Source organism: Doryrhamphus excisus, linkage group LG10 (assembly GCF_037039965.1).
Source record: "Doryrhamphus excisus strain RoL-2023G ecotype Guam linkage group LG10, RoL_Dexc_Guam_v1.1, whole genome shotgun sequence".
NCBI lineage: Eukaryota > Metazoa > Chordata > Actinopteri > Syngnathiformes > Syngnathidae > Doryrhamphus > Doryrhamphus excisus.
In genome coordinates, this window is record NC_136366.1 from 194727 (window position 1) to 212874 (window position 18148).

General features: G+C 43.1%; 1 protein-coding gene across 2 annotated transcripts; it reads right to left on the bottom strand.

The window, feature by feature from the left end:
- Positions 1-247: 247 nt before the first annotated feature.
- fam204a (family with sequence similarity 204 member A) lies at positions 248-17634 on the bottom strand. 2 transcript variants are annotated; one of them, XM_058064406.2, is made up of 8 exons: positions 17564-17634; positions 17260-17489; positions 17113-17188; positions 16852-16882; positions 16651-16753; positions 15224-15313; positions 2691-2800; positions 248-2521 (listed from the first exon to the last, which is right to left on the bottom strand). In XM_058064406.2, the coding sequence occupies exons 1-8, from the start codon at positions 17601-17603 to the stop codon at positions 2470-2472; spliced, it is 732 nt and encodes a 243-aa protein (XP_057920389.2). In that variant the 5' UTR covers positions 17604-17634; the 3' UTR covers positions 248-2469. The 2 variants fall into 2 exon arrangements, with proteins under 2 accessions (XP_057920389.2, XP_057920388.2); XM_058064405.2 differs by having other exon boundaries at positions 16651-16756.
- Positions 17635-18148: the final 514 nt, after the last annotated feature.

Below are 18148 nucleotides of genomic sequence, written 5' to 3' on the forward strand. Positions count from 1 at the left end.
CTGACAGTCTGTACGGTCTGACGGTCAGTACGGTCTGACAGTCTGTACGGTCTGACGGTCGGGAAAAGTAGGCTAAAAGGCGTTACCTGTCGAGGATGGCCTTGTGCGTCTTACGGTCTGTACGGTCTTACGGTCTGTACGGTCTTACGGCCTGTACGGTCTTACGGCCTGTACGGTCTGTACGGTCTGTACGGTCTGTACGGTCTTATAGTCTGTACGGTCTGTACGGTCTTACAGTCTGTACAGTCTGTACGGTCTTACAGTCTGTACGGTCTTACAGTCTGTACGGTCCCCTGGTTGGAAAACACTTTTGTCCCTGCATGCTTGCTTTATCTGAAATGAACCCAACTGGTTAAGTGTTGATCATTGGCTTCCATTGCTGGGTGGAGTTTGTCCATCGGCAGAGCCTGCCTGCCTCGTGTTTGTACGAGGGAACAGGCTAGCTACTATCAGCAGTTACAGTACAGTGTTCCCTCGCTTATCGCGGGGGAGAGGTTTAACGATGAACCTGCAGGTTGGAAACAAGAAAGGATGAAGTGACACACGCATTATTTCAGTCCTTTTCATCCTGGCGCCATTCCGATGTACTGTAGTGTTTTTGCATCCTTGGTAGAACATATCGCTGCAGTCCTCCTTCGAACCAAAGATGCATTTCCAGTATTCCATAATGGCGCCGTATAAGAGCATCACTTCTACATTCCTTCAGCATGTCCAGAAGTCCAACCTTTTGTGTGATGGTTAGCATCCTCCTCTGCCTTATAGACGCAGGATATTTCCTCCATATTATGGAGAAAATGACAATCATACAAAGACTGCAAGCTAGGAAGCTATCGAAAAGAACAAAAGAGATGGATTGAGCGAAAAGTGAACCATGACAGAACGAGGGAACACCTTGACAAACTACTGCTCTGGGATTGGCTGGCCACCAGGCTGGACCCCGCCTCTCGTCCCAAGACAGCTGGGATAGGCTCCAGCACCCCGCGACCCTGGTGAGGATAAGCGGTATAGAAAATAGATGGATGGATGGTTGGCGTGAAAAGAGATTACTGCAACGGTACACGCTTCTGTCTGTCATAGTAGAGAGCATCGTTTCGATACCCGGCCACGGTTGCGTCAAGAAGAGCATCCGACGTAAAACCGAAGCCAAAATCATCGGTGCGATTGACTCACTGTGGCGACCCCTGACAGGGAAACGCTGAAAGTGACCAAAAAAATCTCCGTCCGCCTCCAGCTGTCCTTGAACATTGAAAAGAAACTATTGAGTCATTATATCCAAAGTTATCCAGAACTTTTGAAGACTCCACAATCCAGCTTTCTTTGCTCCTGGTTAATGGAACATCTCATTTTGCTCACTACTCAGTGAAGATCTATTTTTCATAGTCATCATCAAAGTGAAGAAATCCCATGTTATACTTTGATGTGCTTAACGGAGTTTTGACTCGTGTCTCATTACAGAGATAATTAATAGTTTAATTAGCATCAATTCTCTGCAACTGACAGCCTCACACATGCACACGCAAACTGGTTTACACCAACGTTAAATTGCTCTAGAAGGCCAAAGCATTATATCATGGATGGCTAATTTCCTTCTACGCGGATTCAGCCAACACAGCAGAGGGCGTTCTCGCCCTTCTCAACACAAAAGCCAAACATGTTAACGCTAATAACATAGGTGGAGTCATTGGAATTGTCATTACCGCAGAGAAAGCAATCATTTCATACAGCTGAAAGAAAATAAATATATATACATCTTTGTTCCGCGCTGTTTGGAATTCAGAGTTGTGAGAATGTGAACGGCATTTAAAAGCAGCTTGAGAGGCAAAAAAAAAAAACAGATCAAAGTCGCCGTTTTAGACGACTTAACGGCCGCTGAAGAGCGCTCATCACACAAAGAGCGCAGCGTGGAGGCTTCGAGAAGCGCACGCCTGTTGTTCAGACGCGGAAACAATAGAACGTCTCGCAGCATGGGAGACGGCCAACAGCAAAGCCCCCCCCCCCCAACTTCCAGTTGATGTTAGCTAACAACAGTTTACAGCAGGCAAATTTCATTTTCATCCCGCAAATCCTATGGCACATTATCCTGTACATTGCATTAGGGGCCTAATCTTTCCTTTCTCTTCCAGGGAGAAGAAAGGAGCGCCTTCATGATTAACCCACTTTACAGCAATAAATAAACGCATCATCCAGTAATGTACAGCAGATTTAATTTGAAGGCCAGAACGCTCAAATCGCTGAAATGTAATGAAAAGTAACACAATGCAGACTCCAATGGACGCCTAGGGAATTAATTTCAATGTGCCATCTTTTTTTTTCTTGCTTTTAGATGGATTTTCTTTCCCCCCCCAGCTAACACGCCAACTCTTGCTGCTCTTAATTCTTTTTACTATGGCAAAATTATAAAACCTATCAGTTTGCCATTAGAAAAGGATCAGGCTTTATTAAATTAAGTCAAAATCCAAAATCTGATGGTCACATGTAGCCCATGTTGCTTTTGGTTTCCCAACGCTGTTTCGCCTCAAACCTGGAAGACAGAAAAAACTCTTGACAAATTCACGCCGACTGCCAGCTTCCGTTGGAGAATGACCGATGATCAAAGTCTGCAGACTTCCGCAGCGCCGTCTTAACCGTACTTCCCACCATGGCGGACGGGACGGCAGACCCGTGAGGACATGAGGACAGGGACGTCTTACCCCCAAGCTACTCGCTTCTTCCTTTTCTTCGCTGCCCTCAGAGCGTCCTCTTCCTGTTTGCGCCCCACAAAGTCACGGCAATCGGCGGCTTCGCTGATTTTCACGGCCAGCTGTTTAGAAAGAAAGGAGAGGCCTGTTTGAGAATAAAAATCAGACGGACGATAAATAAAAGCTGACTGCGACTTCTCGTCTGCTGCCTCCTTCCCGCCTCAGCCTTCACGCAGCTTCCCGACGCTAGTCACCGTGCATTCGCAACTGCTTTACGTACGCCATCATCAGAATTCCGTACAGTAATCTTCAGTACAGTAAGGGAACAAAATGGCTACGTGTAAAACTGCTAAGCATCTGTGTAAACAGCTTGAATGGTTTTCTAAATGAAACATTGAACACTGAACAGTCTCTATTGAAATGACAAGGTTTGGCCAAGATCTTTCTTTAGGCGATTTGGCCACCCTTGTTGTTTTATTGATTATTGGACCAGGTAAGCTCATTGACCCTTGACCTACATATACAGGTGAGGCCAATCATGAGAAAGGGTATTTAAGGTGGCCAATCCCCTCTTTGCATCTTCTCTGAAGAGAGCCTCAACTGTCAAATGACCTGCAAACAAAGATGGGATGAGACACACCTATGCCGCCTAAGACCGCCATTATCTAGACCGCAATATAGAAACGAAGGTATACAACTCATTACAGCATTAACTTTTCCAAACTCAGAAATAGTAGCGGCATCCAATATGAAGCGTATCCGTCTGGGCCTGAGGTGTTGTGAGCGCGTTGAGATGCACTGTGAGCGAGTGCAGTGAAGCTCCTCGCTAGCTGGCTCGTAGATAGCCAGTGTGGTGCGGCTAGGTGTCAATACGCTAGTAACGTACCTCAATTTGCATAACCCTGTTAATAATAATAATAATAATAACATTGTTGCAGTAGCTTGGTTAATATGCGTGTCACATGATATGCAAATGTCGTGTTGTTGGCTCTGATACTGTGGATGATGGCCGCTTTTCCTTTTTAGTTTAGAATAAATAAATCGGAGGATAACTAGTTTGCTCGGTTGCATGCAGTGTAAAAGTGACTATAGGGGTGTTATTTCGTGTCTACGAGGCTCTAATAATGATAAAATACGCCAGCAGCATCTGGCCCTCACATTACCTGCTAAGGAAAATGATGGGCCTTGGACAAATACAGTCCATGACAATTTTGGGCCCCCATGATTAAAAACCAAACAGTAAGACTAGACGAGACGAGATAATCCAAGATCTTAAAAACGCAGCATTTATCATCGTGACAGACGTAAATACGGCCCTGCCGGTCTATGGTCCAGGCAGTGCAGGTATGTTTTAACCAGACAACTACTCAATGAGACATACAGAAACATTCATGGTTGATACTTCCATTGGACGTATTTTGGAAAGAGTCAAATAAGAATAAAAAAGTCGCACTTTGCAAGCATGGTAAGCACAAGCAACTTTTGTGTTTGCAATACTGGAGGCTGTCCCTGAAATCAGCAGTGAAGAGAATGACCGTGACAGCAAGAGGAAAACATTCAAATCCCAGGGAAGACACGACCGTATTGTGAAGCAGAATAATCCCAATAACCCCAGTCACACACGAGCACGGGAAACAAAGGGAAAATCCTGCCTCGCCTGTCACTCCTGAGATAGGTTTATTATTCAAGCAGAGGAAAACTTCGATAAACAACTTGGAACCATTTCACCAAACGTTGGGCTAATTCTCCGTCATATTCGCAGCATAAGAAAGTCTTGAGGTAATGAAGAAATGTGCCACCAGTGCGCCACTTGAAAAAAAAATGTTTCAATTATAATTAAGTGGGATAAACTTTATTAGAAAGACTGGAAGTAAAATATCTCCTAATGCATGCTGGGATTAAGCAGGTCAGAGCGAGCAGGCAGGAAAAATTAAAGTCTAAAGGCTTTTTATCACTGCATTTCAGGAAGCCAGGGTGTAAAATGTTCTAATTTGGGATACATTAAAAGCCATAAAGGTCTTTCAAAAAGATTAATGGTACTTTGCTCGGATTTAAGATAAGGGCTCCAGCTGGCTGCAAGTGGCGGGCTCCGGCGGGGCCCTCAAGGCATTCATCTTTACAGCCACTAAAAGATTTGTCAAATGGCCTGTATAACCTGAAGCGTACAAACGTTGACAGTCCTTTGCCATTTTTACAGCTTTGAAAATTCTGGCAATCACGTTTTCTACTCTTGCAGGGCCTGACAACGGGCACCCGAGTCCGCACTTGCGGTCCATTTGCCAGCAGACGATAGCACGCCGGGGCTTTTCCTTGCTCTTTGTTGGACCGGTGTCGGAGCTTCCGAGGGGCTGCGATGCACGCTGAGATTAGAAGCACACGTTTATTAAATTATTGACAAATCCGACGGCAGCTCGGTGGCTAAGAGACCTCATTGTTGGGAAATAATCAAATGAAACGGCACGAGGCTAAATGGGTTCACGTTTCTTTCTTCCGCTGAAGGATTACCCACAATCACCTGCTCTCCTGTTGGGGCATTCCAAAGCTCTCCAAACATCCCAAAAGCAAAATTAAAACACACGCCCGTGTTTGCTCATTGAAAGCTTGACTGTACTTCCGGCAATAAAGGTACGCAATGCTTTCCCTTTTGAATGAATTTGGCCGAGCGATTGTCTTCGCCGGGGCTCGACATTAATGTCAGGGAGGTTACCTAGGAGACAGAGGAGATCAAAGAGACAAAAAGCCCTCAATGTCTGATTAATCAAGCCTGCAAACAGCTTATTCCCTTTAGCCTGCATGCAAGTATGAAAATGAGATTCCGAGAGCAGTACATTGTGCAGATTTGTTCATTCTTATCTGAACAAAGCCAGCGGCAGCTTATTTCATGGATCACTGGCACTGTCAGCGCTGCGGCGCCGAGCAGGTGACGGCTCCTCTTTCTGTGGCGAGAACTAAATTAGCAAAAAGTCGGCACAAATTAGCCTCTCATGTTTTCTGTAATATGACATTATTTTTCATTTACTTTTTTTGATCCACTTTTCAGGACCCCCCGCCCCCCCCACCACCCCACCGTGCATCTTAGTGCCAAATCCTCTCACATCGGAAGCGGGTGCAAAATAAGAATGGAGGTACAGAGTACAGAGCAGGGACAAAGGCAGGAGACAAGGAAGCTGCTGCAGTTTATGTTTACGCGCCGCCTAAGAGGCGCTTCTTCCCCCTGCAGCACATACCAACGTATGGTTAAGCGTCCATCACGATCAGCTCGCCGTCCTATCCGTAGTCCTGTTAGCGGCGAGCTTTATTCTGAGGATTAATACTCTGACCTTTGGTAGATCTGAATGATCATTGTGCTCAACGGCTTAAGACCACGAAGAGGGTTAAGTCAACAGTCAATAGTGATTCATTCAACTTTGGGTCGCCAAGGAGATGCAAAGGCAGGCCCAAACACGGGACCCCGATGCCACTAAAAAATAAATGACTACAAAGCACAGCTGCTGTGCATTACGCCACTAAATTGGCCAAAACAGCCACAATCAAACTGCTTACAAAATACAATAGCTCAATTAAAGATGAGAAGAATGTGTCTCCATGTGGATAAAGTGTTAAAGCTCCTTTTAACAATATGAAATAAATGATGGCTTTAAGGAAGAAATGGCCTTAAAGCCATTCATAAATTTCCTATCCAGCAAGACTCTTCCAATTAAAATGTGTGAGAGGTGGATTAACGAGGGCTATATGGCTTTGCCTCGCTAAATCACCTCCCCGAGCTGCTCTGCTGCATTTGACGTGTAAACCATTAATGACCAGCCTAATTCCCTTATCACGCTACCTTAATGCCTAAATAATGTGGCCTTAGCCAACCTTGGCCAGGAGAAAGGAATATCAGATTAGGCAGCATGTGTTATTTCACCATCGTTTCTTAAAACTGAGGCAGAAGGGAAAGAAAGCGTGTTTTGTTGCGGCAACACTGGGAAGGTCAAAGGGCCGAGAGATCAAGCGACACCACCCATATCGCCCGAGAAAAGAGGACATTTCTTTTAAAAATCAACACCAAGAGCGAGTGGGAGTCATTCGTTTGAGTCATCCGATGGACTTTCGGACACAAAAGGCAATCATCCTGGAGATGCAACAATCAAGCCAAGAATTGTTGATCATCCAAAAGACATTCATCTGATTTCAGCCTCTCACGTCTTCAGATTTGTTTATTTCCTTGGTTATCCATGAAAGCAGATCTTGGTGTTGGAGGTCAAGCAGAATATTCACGCTTAGACTTGGGAACAAGTGATGGACAGTTTGCAAGGGGAGCACCGATGACAATTTTCTGGCCAATAGCTGACCTTTAAAAAGCCTGACCATCAGATTCCAATTTTGGCTGATCCCGAGGTCTACAGCCAATCAGGGTGCAGAACACATCAGGCGGGTCCTCCCTCAGCCAGGACTGTTGTGGCTCCATATGTGGCTGGCAATTGTCTGAATCTGCTGTATGGGAAGTTTGGGAGGAACCACATTTCTGAATTGACTTTTTGAACCAAGTTGCTGCGTTTTGTACAGTACAGTAGTACTGTAGTAGTACAGTAGTACTAATACTGTAGTCTCCCTATTGGCCGGACAGGTCAGGTGAAAAAAGGTTGTTTTAGCTTGGCTTGGCAAACAACTATTCACCCCCCCCCCCCCCATTCATACCTATGGACAATTTGGAGGAAACCGGAGTACCCGGACAACATGCAAACTCCTTCACAGAGATGCCCGAGCGAGGTATTGAACCTGGGTCTCCTAGCTGCGTGGCTTGCGCGCTAATACTTCTGGACTTCTAACGACGTATTCAACCACAAAACAGCATTTAAGGTTTAGGAATGAAAATACTTTATGGAGTGAAGCCGCAAAAATGTTTTCAGGATCCGAAAAAAACGAAAGGATCACTCAACTGACAAAGCAAGCCCTGCCAACATGTCCACTTTCTCAGGTGGTGCTTGGTACCTGAGGACATCCTCAGTACTAAATGCAGCAACATGGCGAGGGCTGCAAACAATACGTAGCACGGAAGCCGGAATAATTGCAACGCGTCATTATTTGGGCTACAATGGCGAGTCCCTGTGCACATCCTTGTGGCCAGCCTCCAAAGAGCTTTTGTAATCTCGCCACCACTTTGACAAACACAATTACATGGCAGGCAAAAGAAAAAGAACTCCGGGGAGGACACAGCCGAACAGCAACGTCTCAATTTTCTCTTCAAGTAATCTGATTGGAGATACACGTGACGTTTCATCGTCAGGGAATAGACACAAAAAAAGTTCACTCGCTTGCGCCCAATCCATTATCTTGCCTCTTCTGAGTGGGCTAGGCTTATTAGCAAGCTTTGAACTCACACTCACAATAATATGGCATCAACAGTTTTATAAGCTAATTAGAGAAAACAGTCTAATTACTGAGTGACTGGCAATAAAATGGCAATCATGAAAAAAGAAACCACGGCTGCTAAGCTTTCACTACCACCAATTAAGGCCTAATTACAAACAAATTATATATGTGTTTTGCTGTGGGCTCCAATTTTAAAATGCCTTTAATTAAAAGAGAAAACATGCTAATTAATTAAACGGCACACACATCTACATTGAAAAGTATGCTTTGTCTATCAAGTAATTAATGAAATACAATAATCCAAATGAGATTCCCAGGCATTTGATAAAAGCTTTGTACCCATTTTTGAAATCCATTTCAAAATTAATGGGCGAAAATTTCATGTGAGTCACCCAGAGATACAATAAAAGTTCATTCGCTGATAAATTGCTTATGATGATGGAAAAAAAGAACAAAGCGGAGAGTTTCACTAAACTCTGCGCGTGTTGGCCCGAGGGGGGTTGCAGCGAGGACAGTCGGCCTAATTCTCCCGTGTGGGGAGGCGCAAGTCCAAATCTGATAAGCCCACCTTCCATAAACACTGTGCTCATTAATTTTTGATTACAAAACACAGGGAGGGCCGAGTAAAGGTGCTGAGGGGAAAACAATATGAAAACCACTAAACGCTTTCAGTCGTGTCCTTGGTTGAGCCAAGCTGACAAATTCCACGGAAGCTTTGTTTCGTGGCCGTAGAAGCCGGCTTGGCAGAGAGTGGATTTCAAGGACAGCGAGGCGTTTCCTTTCACAAAGTCCGACTGAAATTTGAGCTGTGCTATCATGACCGTCGGTATGCTGAAATGCAGCAAAAACCTAAGAAGCTGTGTGTTGTTAGTCCACAGTAATGCCATTTTTGATTCACTTTATGTTTATGTTAGTGGTGGGACAATCATCACTCGTTCAATATAAAGTCTTCCCTCGTTTATCACGGTTAATTAGTTCCAGACACAACCGCACTAAGTGAATTTCAGAAAAGTCGGATTCAATATGAATACATTGAATATTTAGAGCATGGAAAATCTGTCTATGGTGGTGCCTTGGTTAATGTTCGCTCTGGTTAGCACATTTTTGGGCTAACAACCAAAACTTTTGCTAAAATTATCCCACCTGTTTAGCATGCAAAACACCATCTGGTTTGTTTATGTCGCACAACACGAAATCTTGAGGTATTTGCACGTGATCGGGCGTTGTGGGCATTGAATAGTCATACTTTGGTTCCATTTTGGGTTATTTAGTAGCCGTGATCAATAACCAGCAGAGAATTGAGGCGAGAATCACGACTGAATTTAAGAAATTCCTCACGGCAAAACGCAAAGGTGGTCCATGTTGATTTCACTGCCACATCGCGTCTTTGTCTCCCGTCTTCAATGAAGGTAGAAGTAAACTTACATGTGCATTTTTCCCTAATATGTATTTATATGCATTTGCATTTTATGCCTGCATGTAAAATTGTAATTGCTGAACTATAAAAACATGTTTTGCATGAACATTCTTGGCTTTCTGTATTGCATTATTTGGATTTACATGACTTCTTCTGGGGAAAATGTATTTACTTGGAGTCCTGAGTCTGATGTTTGATGCTCACAGATAGAAATTGCCTCAGGAAATTCACAGTTTATCGATTAATCATGCTGGATTCAATGCGGTCATAACATCATGAGCTTTTTGTAAACGTCAATTCATATATAAGCAACTGTGTACCTTTGCTAACGTTTGTGAAAGTAAACAGAAGTGATCCTTTTTTTCATCTTATTAATTGCCTGAAAGAGTCAATCAGATTTAAAACACTTCTTTAAAATAAAAAGTAACAGAACATAAAGTCAAGCAATACTTAAAAAAAAAACGTATTGCTTGACCATGTAAGCTCCTCTGAGCTTTTACACTTTTACACTTTTGCCTTTGTATCCTCTATTTTATGGGCTCTGTGAGGCCATGTAATGTAATTTTCATTTTTTATATTCTTTAGCTCCTGGAGTCATGAAATTGACCTAACAGCCCCGATTGTGGGAGAAAGAATAGAGTTTCTGTTTTGAAGTGGTAATGCCATTCTAATAATTGAGATGAGTGCTACGGGGAGACTCTACACTCTAACATGGTGTGACAGTCTTTTGTCAGAAAATAAACCCACTTCCTGCACATAAAGGACAACCTCAATTTCAAAAGACCTCACTGTCTCACTCTCTGTTATTTTAAGACAAAAAAGCCAGTAATTATTCATTTTAGGGATGAATAATACACAATAACTAAAGAGTTGATTACTAAAAGAATACTTCAAAGTCAGGTTTTGACTGGCTTGACACGCACAGGTTAGCATGTTCTCCAGTTCATGTACGACAAACATTCATTCATTCATTTTCTACCGCTTATCTTCACGAGGGTCGCGGGCATGCTGGAGCCTATCCCAACTGTCTTGGGGCGAGAGGCGGGGTCCACTCCGGACTGGTGGCCAGCCAATCACAGGGCACATGTAGACATATGGTTCTGGAAATAGCTCTTGAAAGCATTGAAAATAATGCAACCAAGGTACTTATTTTACGACAACAATATGGTTTGGTTTTTGCAACAAACCTCAGTCAGGTACCTCATCCAATAAAAGATACAACTGGAAAAACATAAGCGATAAGCGCGCTAAATATTGTTGGGTAGGACTAATCATTTGACATTATGGGTAAGTATGTGGTACTAGTATGTGATGTGATTGAGAGTATTACTTCAAATAAACAAGTCTCGTCAACTTAATAGAAAAGTATTGACGGTCTCCAGCATTAACCAGCAGTTAGAGCAGCACTTCCAGTGTGAGCTCCTCCACGCGGTCCAGGCACGTGAAAGGGAACAACTAACCAGTGTAGCGACAAACCCTAATGTCCGACACCTAAAGTGAAACTAACTTCACCACATCAACACGATGAACATGGCTGCTTGTGGGTGGCGGAGTAGAGTGGCAGCCAGCTTTGAGGCCCATTGCCACGCCTACTCTAGTATGTTAGTGTGTACTACTCCTGTACTACTCCTACTCCTTCCTGATCCTATCCATCCTGGTCACTCCCAATGGGAACCTCAGCATCCCCATCTTGATTGGCTTGACATTATTTCTTAAAATTGAAAAATTGATTTGGTTAGACTAAGTTTTGTTAGCGTTAGACCCTCTAAAATGGACTCATGCTGCTAACCATAGTTCCACCATTTATAAACCAAACTGTATTTTCCGAAATATAAGTGGCTCCAGAGTTGCACCGAAAAAATAAACATACACGTTGCATGAACTATAAGTCACATTTTTTCATCTTGAAAGGCAAGTTATAGTAACAACAATAAAACTGAGAACAACAGGCCAAATATTAACGTAATGTGAATTGGTGGTTTGTTAACAGTTATTCCGGTAACTCCAGCCTAAGCATCATAACTTGTTTATTGCAGCTTGCGGCATCAAGCGCTCTGGGGTATAAGTTGCAGGTCAAAACCGGTCAAACCATGAAAAAAAGGTAATCATTTTTCCAACAGTTCCTAGCACACCTCCCTGCAGGTTGAACCACACATTTGACGTGGAGGCCCCGTAGCTTGGTAGGGCTGAAGCCTTATCAACTTCCTACACTGGCTCGTTTAGCCGAAATAGCTGCAAAATCAATCTGTCAAATGCCGGCTTGTGGATGCTATCACATCTCCTGACAGGGCTTTGGGCGACACAATGTGTCAGTCACTCGATGTTATGCTAATTACAGAATTAATTAGACCATGTGAAACTTATAAGTAGTGCGTGTGCATTTATTAAAAGATAGTGACCCGGTCTGCTTAATTGGCGGACTTGGACCTTTGAAACTACTGAGCTTCTACATGGACTCATTTGGAAACTAGGAGTTCTCTCACATTTGTCTTCTAAGAAGAAGTGTTTAAAAAGAGGTATTAGCATGATGAGAAGAACCTACAGACATCTTTATGAGAGAAGAGCGCCTAACTGCACGCTTTAAAGGAATACATTAGGGAGCTTTGTCTAAGCCATGCAGACATTTACCATCGTTTGGTGCCTCTGAAGGGAAGCGATGTCTTCACTCCATCTTTGAAAATGTTAAACAGCTCATGTCGTCATGTGCTAACCAATGGCACCTTTTCAAATAAAATCTCAGAGACTGAAAATAAAGAAAAGAAAACTGGAGTCGTGATATCCCAAACGGGTGACTCAGAATTTTGACATTAAAGAAATGATGGAATTTAGCATTTCTATTAGGTTATTAAAGCTATATTTGATCATGTGTTCAAACCAAGAAAAAAGACTCAAGTGGAGTTAATCCAAACAGCTAAAATGTACACACAACTAATGCTGACAACCAGCTTTTTCCCTCAGAATAAACATTGTTGTCAACATGTAGCAGCATTTCCTTTAGTAAACAAAGCCTGGAGGGACAAACAGGCCTCTTTAGTTCTTCACAGCTGTCACAATGCTTTTGCATATTTTGCTAGGAAAACCTGTTTCTATTGTTTCTGAGAAAAGCCTGCCACAATCGTGTGTTGGTGTTACGACCATAAACAAATTGAACATCCAAGGCATTGCGTACCAAATGAGCCACTCAATTAGAACCTTGAAATTGATTCCGGGCACACGGGGGATTATTGATCCTCTAAATATTTGTCACAGAGTCCCGGTGAGAAGTCAACGGGACTATAAACAAACATGTTGGTCTTAATGCTATCTGCCATGCAAGATGTAGCATAATCCTTTACAAATCATCCTGGATTCCTTTTTCTAACTTTTTTTGGCTTCAAGCAACTCCATTCATCCAGTGGATCAGGTTTTCTTGTCTTTTAGTAAAAAACCCGGCTGTGCCAGTGGAACTCATCTTCAGGAAGTTCCTGGGACTTGGTCAAGTCACTCCTCTGCTGAAAATGAACTTAACGCTGCTAAACAAGGAGAGGTGGATGCCAGATTGCTGTCACGTCCCATCATAGCTCTGGCAAAATGCAAAGCAGGTGCCAGGGAGGCCAGAACCTGAGCTCAGACTCAAACCCTCCACCAGCACTCTAAGAGGCTTTCTCAAAGTACAGAGCAGGTGCCAGTCATAATGGCTTTTCTTCAATGACTTCACATATGGGGCCGCACGGTGGAGGAGTGGTTAGTTTGCATGTTCTCCCCGTGCATGCGTGGGTTTTCTCCGGGTACTCGCCCCCCCCCATTCACATGTTACTCTATATGTGCCCTGAGCTGGGATAGGCTCCAGCATATGTGCGACCCCAGCGAGGATAAGCGGCATAGAAAATGGATGGATGGATGACCAGAATGTAGCACATCCATGTACCAACACTGAAGGATTAAAAAAACACAATTTTAGTTGTGGCTGTTTTTTAGGGCATGGATTCGTAGTTTGCGTGTTTTGAGCGCAAAGTTTCCGTGTCACGCCGAAAGAGCTGACAGACGAGCCACGATTAAAGAGAATTGATTTGTACAAAGCTGGAAAAGGTTCCAAAAGTCTTGATGTTCATCTGTCCACAGTTAGAGGAACTGGCAGTAGATGTACAAAGTCTCCTCCAAGGAGAGGCCGTCCTGTAAAGATGACTAAAGAGCACAGCACAGAACGCTCAATGGTGTAAAAAGAGAACCTTGGAGTGTCAGCTGAAGACTTACGGAAATCATTGGCAGATGCCAACATCTCTGCAGACCAATCTACCAAAGCAAGAAGCAAGGACGGGAGAACACAGAGGGGAAAATTGCTTTGCTGGCAAAATATTGTGTGGACAGATGAAACTAAAGTTGAATTGTTTGGGAGGAACAGCAACGGCATGTGTGAAGGAAAACCAGCACAGCACAGCAACATCATAACCTCCTCCCAACTCTGAAGCAGGCTGAAGGGAAGGGAGCATCATGGACAGCTTGGTATCCTCAATCATCAACATACGGCATTTTGCAGAAGTTGGGGGCCTTTGCCCAATAGTTGAAGCTCAAACAATGATGGGTGCTGCAACAGGGCAGTGATCCAAATCTCAGAAGCTAATCAACAACAGAATGGCTTCGAAAAGACAATACATGTCGTGGAATGGCCCAGTCGAGGACCTGTCCTATTCCCACCAGACATCCCGGGAATCTGGCCAAACCGAACAGTTTTGTAATGACGAATGGTCCTAAATTTACACAAATTTAAGTAGTTTTAGGGTAGGACTAATCATTTGACACGGTTATAGAGCAGTTTGTGGTGTGATTTAGAATAGATGATTATTATTATTGTAATACTAATGTATTGGCGGTCCACAGTATAAACAAGCATCGCTTACGAGCTCACCATAGCGTGACACAGCAGTCCGGGAACAGTGAGGGGCAACCACTGCTGTAGCTACAGAGCCAAACAGCCACCCGGAACAGCCCGACCTCGGATCGGATCGGAACATTCCTACTTTCAAATGTTTTTCCAGTTGTGTGATTACTTAGTTTGTCGATTTGGTTCCAGTGTTTTGCTGTATTACAGGCGATACAGGGAATGTACCCTTTTACAGTCACCATATACAGTAAATAGTGTAATAATGTTACCATGGAGGATGGTTAACTAAAGCAATCAACACAAATGATCAATAAACCCTCGTATGCACGTGAGGTTAAAAGACATGTGTCGGTGTAATGTGTTGCCAATGATTGCAAAATGTACAAATTGTATTGAATGCTGTGAGCAACGCGTAATACGAAACAAAAAAGCTCCAATTTTAAAGGAACAATATACGGCAAAGCAAAGTAAGGCAAAGTACCCCCACCGCTACGTTTCTTTTTAAATACAATTACATGTGCGGGGGCTACATTTTATGCTAAATTACTTTGAAACCACTTGATCCTTGATGCCTACCAAGGCGGTAGGATCCAAAACTTCAGGCACCGCATTTAGGGACATGTACACTTCAAAGGTATGAAACTCCTACCTGCGGAATGATTTAAGAGTTGGCTTGAAAGCAATGTACCCTTCATTAAAAAGCAGAGCCAAAAGTCCTTTAAAACTGCAGCGCTTCCAAACTAAGGGGAGGGCTTTCCATTAACTCAATGGAAAAAGGCTGCAGGACTGAATGGTGGCTGTCTGGGTGTGTTTGTGTTCCTCTATGTCTTTGCAGCAGAAATGGCCACGGATCCATTAGCCTGATTTGTCACAGCGGGAGCACCCCAAAGATCTCTTATCAGCACAACGTACCTCTCGAGTGGCGAGTCTGTCGCTCATCTCCTCCGCCTTTGCAATGTCCCCTTCAGCTATGGCCCTCTCTATGCTCTTTTCTAGGCCGGACTGCAAAAGAGAAAAAAAAAAAAATCAGCTTTTTGGGGGGGGAGCGGAATAAGGAGTGGTGGGGAAAAAAATCAAAGAGTAACTTCAAAAGTCCCCAGGGCCGTATTTTTAATATGATTGCCATTACTACAAATATGTAGATTTCTCCTCACAAATGAAAACCTTTTTGATTGGATATTAGAGGGGAAATCTTAAAAAATGCTACAGGAGATTACCAAACATAAATGTGACTTTAATTACAAATTTCCATCACGGGACGGAGCAGGGCATCGCAGGGCTTTCTGATGGCAAGGCGGTTCTGCTGTGATGAGCCTATCTAAGAGAGCAGACCACCAAATGTCTTCAGCCCCAAAATGTCATCGTGTTCAAATAAAATCTATCATAAGGAAGCTGCAGTTACAAGCGTGACTCCTCCAATGAAACATCTGAGGACTTCAAGTAAAAATATTGTATATAGACGAAGGAAAAGAGTATTGATTAGCATGATTCACCATGACTCTCTATAATTAGCTTCATAATATGACAATGGACACGGGACAGACTGCTTGTATAGCGTACTTCTATACACATTGATTATTACTAACATTAACAAGGCAAGTCAAACTGACAGACCTTCGTTCTAAAAGGCAAATAAATGATATATGAATCGTACGGAGCTGCATTTGGGGGATTGGCGGCGCCTCATTATGCTGATGAAAAAAAGTTATGCTTTATTCATCTTATTAATCATTTCATTATCCTTTCATAGTTGCCACAGTCAGAATGAAGCTAAATCAGTCCCATCTTAATTCAATTAAATCGAAAAATACACCCAAAAATAATTATTAAAATCATTTTCAAACTGAAATGAGAACAGCTTTTATTCTTGGGGTCATTTGGGTAGCACGCATTTTTGCTTCATTTGCACTTTCCGTGTCTTTTAATATTAAAATACTGGTGACAAATGTATTCGGAGGAAAATGTGCAATTTCCATGGATTTCTTGAAGTCCTCACTCTAACCCTCATGTCTTCCGCTAAGCAAAATTTGGGATTTTATGAGGATTTGCACAGAGGAGGAGACACTTAGATCTCACTTTAATCTCAACCACACAAGAAAGAAGAGTGTCTCTAATCTTATCAGTAAATGTAGCCCAACATAATCCTTCATATTCTTCTCCATGTCAGGTTGAGTTTCCAAAGGGATTCTTCTAATCCATATGTCATATCACATAAAACAATGAAAGGACACGGCAGCATGGAAACACAAAAGACGTGACGGCAGTGTTTCCAACAGCAACCGCGGACATGGTATTAAACCTTGCAAGCTGATAAGATGGAACGCAGAAGGTTGGATTACCTTGGGAGGGGGTTTGCAACTCGCAGGGGGTTGAAATCGATCATTTACACCGAAATACTGCTTAAGACCGTTCCAGTGCTTCTCCGCCTTCTCCTGGTGCTCCCTGCTGACAAAATATTTACAATCAGTGTTCATCCTTATGGCTGCTACTTCATAATATCATTTTGGGTTGTTTTCCTGAATGCTGCAACCATTTGGTACCTGGGCTCTGTTGGGTCTTCACTTTGTCTTCCTGTCGGGTGACATGACAGGCACAGTTAGACAGCCTTCATCCAAATATAGCCACGGCTTTATCTCGTCTTCTACAGCATTGTATTACTTTTTATTGTATTTACTACTACTGTACTTCCACGATGTTCTTTCTGCTTTGCCGTGGTGATGTAAGACTGTGTACTAATGACGTGGAGGTCAAGTCATCTACAAACTACAGAGAATCATTTTATTATTAATACACATTGCCACCTTTCTTGCGTCGCCGTCTTTTTCTTTTCTCCTGCAACTTCATGTCCTCTTTCTTCCCACGCAGCTCGTTGAATTTCTTCAACAAATAGAGCAGTGGGTTTGCAAGAGGCGCCTTGTCCACGACGCCGTGCATGATAGACAACATACCTGCCACGTTCCCTGGGATATACCAGGCAGGTTGCACGTCTGGGATTCAATACTTGCATCGATGACAGGAGGATTTGCAGGCGTTTCTGGCTCGGCACCATAGTTTTCCCGAGCAGAACTCCCCCTCCCGTCGTTGGGTTGACTCTCCCGCTCCTCTTCTTCGTCATCCGGACTAAGGTCGTCTTCTGTTAAACCCTTGGGCAGAAGTCCGCTATACATCCTGATACGCTCTACGTTGCGGAAGGCATAAAAACAATTTCATGTGACGAAACACAAAGAAATTACGGCAAATTCAAGATTTCACCAGCGGCCGTGAGAGGAAGTTCGCATTTCCGGGTAAACATTGTGACGTCACAGTAAAGGCGACTCCAATTGGCTGAGCGCTGGGCGCGTCAATCTGAACACCCAATCGCATTCGTACTTGCAATACTTGAGCACGAGGCAGCGAGCAAGAATATTTAATAATACTACAAGCCCCACAATGCACCTTCTCTAAAGACGGTGACGTCTAATGGTGTGTATTTCAACGAAGAGGTCATTTTATGACATAAATCTTTCATGTTTTATTTTACAAGATGTTACCATAAGAAAATGGTCTCTAAAATGTTCGATGAATTAGCTAGGTGTAGTAAAAAGTTGGCTTAAAAAGTCTGTTATTATGAATTATTCAGAATTATCCAGATGACACATTATTTTATGAAAATAGCATTGTTTTGCAGGTAAAATATAATATAGTGTATATTTTCACAAGCATCAAGCATCATATTTCACCAATGCCAATATAAAAGTTAATTGTAGAGTCCACAATGTATATCTCCAAAGGTCAGATTGCGGGGGTTAAGGTTTGGTGTTTGACCAACACAAGCAAGTGTTATTGAAAGTAGTGTCA